Raw genomic sequence first — 7,408 nt, forward strand, 5'->3', positions numbered from 1 at the left:
AGATTCAGAATGGAAAACTGCTCATCATCTCCAGTTCCAATTCAGAAAGGAGATAAATTTAGTCTCATGCAATGTCCTAACAGTGAATTGGAACGAAAAGAAATAGAAGCAATTTCGTATGCATCATTAGTTGGGAGTTTAATGTATGCTCAGACTTGTACGAGACCAGATATTAGCTTTGCAGTTGGGATGTTGGGTAGATACCAAAGTAATCCCGGTATGGATTATTGGAAAGCTGCAAAGAAAGTTCTGAGATATTTGCAAGGAACTAAAGGTCACATGTTTACTTATAGAAGGTCTAACAACCTTGAAGTGATTGGATACACAGATTCGGATTTTGCAGGATGCGTAGACACAAGAAAGTCTACATGTGGTTACCTATATCTTTAGCTGAAGGAGCTATATCATGGAAAAGTGCGAAGCAGACTGTAATAGCTGCGTCCACTATGGAAGCTAAATTTGTGGCATGCTTTGAAGCCACGATTCAGGCTAAATGGCTACAGAACTTTATTTCAGGGCTTGGATTGGTCGACAATATTGAAAAGCCGCTGAAAATTTATTGTGATAATTTCGCAGCAGCCTTCTTTTCTAAAAATGACAAGTATTCCAAAGGTGCTAAACATATGAAATTAAAGTACTTTGTCGTTAAAGAAGAGGTTCAGAAACAAAGAGTGTCTATAGAGCATATTAGCACCGATCTTACGATAGCTGATCCCTTGACGAAGGGATTACCGCCCAAGACATTTACTGGTCATGTATGTAGAATGGGCATTATGTCAGCTAGTGAATGATAACAATTATTGTTATGTATTAAGTGTTGACACTCTGAGCTCATTGATGAATGTATGTTTCTGTTATTGTCTTATTTTCAATTTATGTATGCATGCAAGTATATGTGATGATATTGAAAATAATTATGGTCCGTTATGAAGACATTATTGTTGGACATAATGTACACTTCCTATTAAAGTATCATGTTAGGAAGAAGAGTCAATATAGTAGTACATGGAAGGGACTATGCCGACTTGATAGCATACAACCGCCATGACTCATGTTGATTTTATTTATAATAATGAATTATGATGACGTCAATGTATGGAACCTTTAGCCTAGTAAATGCGCATTATAGTGAATGTTAATTAAATCATGAAGGGACACCTTATGACATGAGCCAAGTTGGAGAATGTAAAACTTTTTGTGTCTCATGTATAACGTGTGTCAATTGGTTTAATTAATAATAAAAGAGGCTTTATGGTAATTGACGTTTCGCATTAATGGTAATTGACGTTTTGACGTTTCACATTAATGGGAAGTTACAGGGAGTTATTTGAAACTCCGTAACTGGTGACATGGTTCAGTTATATAAAGAGAAAAATGGTGAGTCTCTGATTATGATTATCTCTCATAATTCTCTCCTTCATGGTCTGCCCATAAAAGTTGTATCAGATCTCTGTCATAGACGATATAAGAAAAGCAGAGGGTAAAGACTCTGAGAAACAATCTTCCATCATCAAAGTTCTTCCGCACTAATGGAGAAAGGTACGCTCTTATGTGAAAATCATGAATTCTAAAGATCCTGTATCATGTTCTTGAATAGGCATTGTTGAACATGAATCATGAATTATTGATGACATATCTTACACTTGTTAACAAATTTGTAATCATAGACAATCATCAATCTTCAGACTAATTGTAGTAGAAATGAGATATTCAGTATATTTATAATATACTATAGTTCAATTAAAGTGATAATGAGAGACAAATACAGAAAAATAATAAAACAAATAAGAGGCAAACAAGACATCAGATAGAAGTTTAACACTTTACAATGAGAAGACAAAACAAAAGTGACAAAAAAAAAATAATAAACAAAAAGAAAACCGCATATGGGTATGCATACCAAAAAGTGTACGACTAAAGTAGAAAGCACGACTTCTTCTGTGCGAGACTATATTGGAATAGAGAATCCAAGCACCTCAAAGTGTATCAAAAGGAGAAAGCATACTCGTTTATTCTACTCGTTACATGTACGACTCCTCTGTAAAATTAGAATAAAGAAAGGGTATTAGGGTTTTAATTTTAATTAGGGATAATTTTATTATTTTATTTTTAATTTAATATTTTGTTTATTAGGATATTTTTGAAATTTTATATTATGAGGATATTTTAGTCATTCAGGGGTTAGATGATACATAGTGCAACCACAAGGGATATAAATGATAATTTTTAAACCACAGGGTGCTAAATGATACACACACAAACCACAATGGGTGAAAGTAAAGTTTTCCCTTATATTTAAAATAAGATTTAAGAATTAATGTGATATCATCTACGCTAATCAATTATAGAAGATGTTTACAAGAATTTTCTGTTTTTTGTTATAATATAAATTTTTCAAAACATCAAGGAGAAACTAGTTTTAGGGGAAAAAAAGTGTGTCATTTTTTTTAAAATAAAATGCATGTCATTTTAAATGACACAAGTTGTGTCATTTCATGGACACAAAGAGGTAGGACTTACACTTTTTTTTTTGTCTTTATTATTTTTTTAATGAAACTCATATCTTTTTGTGTCTATAAAATAACATAATTTGTGTCATTTAAAATGACACACATTTTTTCCTAATTTTATTATCTATAAAAAAATACAAATCTAATTTAACGGTAAAAACTAGCCAATACATGTTGTGACTTTAAGTGTATTAGGTCCCATAAAAAAAATTAATGAAAAATTAAAATAATTTTAACAGTCCCAAACATACACAAAATATATAATTTATAGTATGGAATGTGAATAAATTAATATTAATATAATTAATTAACTAACTTTAACAAAAAAAAAGAGAAAGTATTAATTCAGTGAAGAGTAATTTAAGAAATTAAAATTATATTATTTTAAATAAAATTAGATAATTATATCAATGTAGATAACATTTGCTCCAAAAACGACATCATTTTGATTTTAAAATTAAAAAAATATAATAAAAAAGACTATTATAATCTTGAAATAAATTATTATTATAAAAATATATTAATTTTCATTTTAAAATAATATTATTTTAGATTAAATATAGATAGATTATCTATATTAACAAGAAAAAAATGAATCCATAAATAAAAAATTGTAGAAATGGACAATTGAGATTCTCAATACTCAATAATCCTGTCCAAAAAAAGACGAAGTGAGTGTTTACCAAAAACAAATTAAAGACGGTGCGAAAACCGTGCAGCAACAACACATTGGTGGGATGCGCCCAGGTCGGTCCATGCATAGTGCAATGCATTGGTGGATGTGCCCAGGTGACGTGCAGTAGTCCAACGCATGAGCAACACAAAGACAAGCTACCATACAGAGTCCCACTAAATGACGCTATTGAAAAGGACAAGGTACACACGATAGGATCCCACACTTACAAGCACCTTGTGATTTCCCCATAAATACCCCACATATGTGTAATGAGAAAATTAAGATACAAGAGTTCGACAATAGTTACAATAGTCCTTCCTCTGCCTTCAATTTTCCTCTCTTGTCTCTGTGTTCTGTTCTGTTCTGTACCATTAACCACATAATGATGTTTTTCCCCAAAGACATGACTTCCCCATCCTCAATTTTCTCGGCTTATGCCTCCATGAGTGCCTCTGTTATGCTTCTGCGTTCCATGTTCAACGAGTTCGTACCTCAACCAATTCGTGGCCACCTTTCCAATGCCTTCCGCTACCTCATCAAGCCTCGCTCCTCTACTCTCACCCTCATCATCGAAGAGTCCAGTGGAATAGCTCGAAACCAAGTCTATGATGCTGCAGAGGCTTACCTCTCCACCAAAGTGAGCCCTGAAAATGAAAGGCTCAAGATCAGCAAGAGTCCAAAGGAGAAGAATTTGACCATTCGGTTAGAGAAAGGTGAAAAGCTAACTGATTCCTATGACGGGGTTTCCCTCAAATGGGGATTCGAATGCAAAGAACAAGACAATAACAACTCCTCCAACGATCATGATAGGTCAGAAAAGCGATATTTTAGGCTGAGCTTTCACAAGAAGCACAAGGAAATGGTCTTGGAATCTTACCTACCCTTCATTCTTGAGAAAGCAAAGGAGATGAAAGTTGAGGAAAGGGTCTTGAAGATCCATACTTTGACCTGTTATGGTTGGGACTCCATAAACCTTGAGCACCCATCGACTTTTAAGACACTGGCTATGGAGTCAGAGCTGAAGAATGCGATCATGGAGGACCTAAATAGGTTTGTGAAGAGAAGGGACTTTTACAAGAAAGTTGGGAGGGCATGGAAACGTGGGTACTTATTGTATGGCCCTCCAGGTACTGGCAAATCCAGCTTGATCGCTGCCATGGCTAATTACTTGAGGTTTGATATCTTTGACTTGCAACTTGGCAACATAGTAAGGGATTCGGACCTGAGAAAGCTGCTTCTGGCTACAGCAAATAGGTCCATTTTAGTCATTGAAGACATTGATTGCAGTGTGGATCTTCCTGAGCGTAGGCATGGAGATGGACGTAAACAAGCTGATGCACAGGTTGGTAATTCTATAAATAACTATCATACCCCTTTCCAACAAGTAAATTATATTTTCCTTAATGCGAAGTACTATGATTACTTTTTAATTCACTAGTCTGGTATATGTGTGTAATAATGACTCTTCTGTTTATGGTAGTAAAATGCCAAGACTTCTTGGCCTAAAATGGTTGTTTTCCAAATTCCAAGCCAATCACGTGGGTTCTGATTGAAGTATGCAGCAAGATACAATATATACTCTTGCTGGTCCTTTTGTTTTAGAAGTTCACAGGTTGATTAACGGGTTTGATTTATCATTTAACATAACATAACAAATTTTCTTACACAATAAATTTTCTTACTCACATAACATTTTGGGCGACTCACACTTTTTTGAAGAAAAAAAAAGAAAAGAAAAGAAATCACATCACGCAAAACGAATTTCTATAACATTACACAATCACTCTTCCTTTTACATTTTCTTTTTCTTTTTTTCTCTTGCAAGTGGAAACGTGCTGTTTTTAAAATCTTACCCTGAATTGGTACGTGGGGACAGTGGACTACTGTGGACTTTAGTAATTGCTTAAGCTGTTTGTTTGACACTTTGACCCTATTCTAATTTTTTTTAAATTAAAAATCAAAATACAAAATAAAAATAAGTTAGACATATTTTTTAAATTTAAAAACAGTTACAATTTTTAAACAATTACAAACCTTATGAAACAGACTTTTTTTCCTGAAAACTAAAAAACGGTTTTCAAACAATGGTTTTGCTGATAATTTATTAGTTTTCAGGAAAGTTACATTGAAATATTCAAAAAGCATTTGCCATTCCCCCTCATCCATCAATAGGCATCAAATCGTCACTTTCGAAGATCCAAAAAGCATTTCACTGTCAATCCACGCATTTGTTCACGTACGTGACACGTCATTGTTCTTTTACACTTGTTTTGTTTTGAGTAAATTTTACTATACTCGCTTTAATTCTTAGTAAATAAAAAAGTTATTTGTGATATTTAAGAAATTTAATGTGGACACATTTTTTTAGTCTGTTTGAGGAACTAATGTGAGTCTTTTTTAAATTTGTGTGGAACTACAATTTCAACTAAATGAGTCCATTTTGAATTTTTTAGAAATCACGAATAACTTTTTTATTTACTAGGAACTAAAGAGTACATAGTAAAATTTACCGAAGAGCAAAAAGAATATTTACTGTTTTATTTTTTTGACGAATAGCGGTAGGAAGTACACAGTACCTGTTGTTCAAAACAAAACTATGTTAGTGACACCTTTATTTTTCTTTAACCTTCTCGCACTATGTTTTTAAGCTGGATGAACTTTTTTTATTCTTGATTTGACTTTGAACATATTAAGCTCTAATTCAACACCCCCCGGTCGCCCCCTTCTATTTAGATACACTTTAATTAAGTAATTTCTCACACAAAATACACACTCATTTTTAAGTTCAATATTGTTCTTACAATAACATCTCTATTATTAGTTGAGTTTGAATGCTAAAATTGATCATAGGCTCATAATGCATTTGATGGGTGGATGCAGTTGACTTTGTCTGGATTACTGAACTTCATAGATGGGTTATGGTCTAGTTGTGGAGACGAGAGAATCATCGTATTCACCACAAACCACAAGGAAAGACTAGACCCAGCTCTGTTGAGGCCTGGAAGAATGGACATGCACATTCACATGTCCTATTGCACCTACGATGGGTTCAAGCTTTTGGCCTCAAATTACTTGGAGATTTCCTCTGACCACCGCCTATTTGGGGAAATTGAGGGACTAATAGAGGAGACACAGATAACCCCTGCGCAAGTGGCAGAGGAATTGATAAAGAGCGAAGATGCTGAGGAGGCACTTGAAGGATTCGTGAATCTACTTAAGCGGAAGAAGATGGAAGGTGATGTATGTGAGAGCTATAGTCAAGATAAAGCAGAAACTCATCAGCAATCCAAAAGGCGTAAGGCTGCAGGTTGCAAGCGAAAACAAGCTGTTGGGATCAACAAGAAAAATAGTGCTGTTACCCTAAGAACGACAAGAAGAAGAGGATGTTGTTTGTAATCAGCTGGTCACTGATGGAGTGATCAAATCAGATTGTACGATCTACTTTTTGTCTCCATTGCTGATGTGGGCTTCGGGCTTTTGTTAGTTTTAATCTATTGCTATGAGCCTACGTTTTCTATCCAAACTATGCTTGAACTCTCTTTGATGTACATGAGGTGACGAGGAGAAGAAAAGAATGAGAGGCAGTGTGTGATTGCCTGTATCACTAAATGGACAAGTATATGTATATGTGATCATGTATATTATATCTCCACTAGATATATTAATTTTTTTTGTGTGTTTGCTCCGGGCTTAGTTTTTGATCTTTTTAGACAATGAAATACACTTTCTAATGTGTCTAACTTATGAATGGGAAATGCCACAAACAAAATATTTTGAAGAAATAAAAAGACTAAGCTAAACTTCACTGGCACTCCCTGCATCTGTGAAATGCCACAAACAAAATATTTTGAAGTAGTTTGTTGTGAAAAAGGGGAGATAGGCAGAGAAGAGAATTTGGGGGTGTTTTGAAACTTCATATGGGTGGTTGAACAACTTTCCAATTTTGTATTAGCATCAGCAGAGGCATATGCAGGTCTGCATCAGCTGAATAGAAACAAGCATTCTCTATTCTTCTATATGATTCATTTTGTTACCCTTGTTATCAATATATTATTTCAGACATTGTAGGCATAGTAGTAGTAATGGTTGTTGTTTTAATGCTTCTTCATACAATACTTGCTTGCACATCCATTTATCCTCCTAATTTCTTCGTTGAACCACACTAATTTTTTTTTACCTAACAGGCTAACACGGGATCTTAGGAAAGCTTCTAAACATTCAT

The 7,408-nt window shown here is 34.2% G+C and overlaps 1 protein-coding gene across 1 annotated transcript; it reads left to right on the forward strand.

The window, feature by feature from the left end:
* The first annotated feature begins 3,494 nt into the window (after positions 1-3,494).
* LOC133311089 (AAA-ATPase At5g17760-like) lies at positions 3,495-6,795 on the forward strand. Its single transcript, XM_061512107.1, has 2 exons — positions 3,495-4,528; positions 6,067-6,795. Exons 1-2 carry the CDS (start codon positions 3,569-3,571, stop codon positions 6,580-6,582), a joined length of 1,476 nt encoding a protein of 491 aa, XP_061368091.1. The 5' UTR covers positions 3,495-3,568; the 3' UTR covers positions 6,583-6,795.
* Positions 6,796-7,408: the final 613 nt, after the last annotated feature.

Source organism: Gastrolobium bilobum, unplaced genomic scaffold (genome assembly GCF_033153095.1).
Source record: "Gastrolobium bilobum isolate Gb01-03AN ecotype WA unplaced genomic scaffold, APGP_CSIRO_Gbil_v1 utg6878, whole genome shotgun sequence".
Classification (NCBI taxonomy): domain Eukaryota; kingdom Viridiplantae; phylum Streptophyta; class Magnoliopsida; order Fabales; family Fabaceae; genus Gastrolobium; species Gastrolobium bilobum.

Bases quoted from the DNA above. Each gene is read 5' to 3' on its own strand.
- LOC133311089 (XM_061512107.1), top strand. From the start codon at position 3,569: ATGATGTTTTTCCCCAAAGACATGACTTCCCCATCCTCAATTTTCTCG. The intron at 4,529-6,066 runs GTTGGTAATTCT...GGGTGGATGCAG, and splicing joins GTAAACAAGCTGATGCACAG to TTGACTTTGTCTGGATTACT.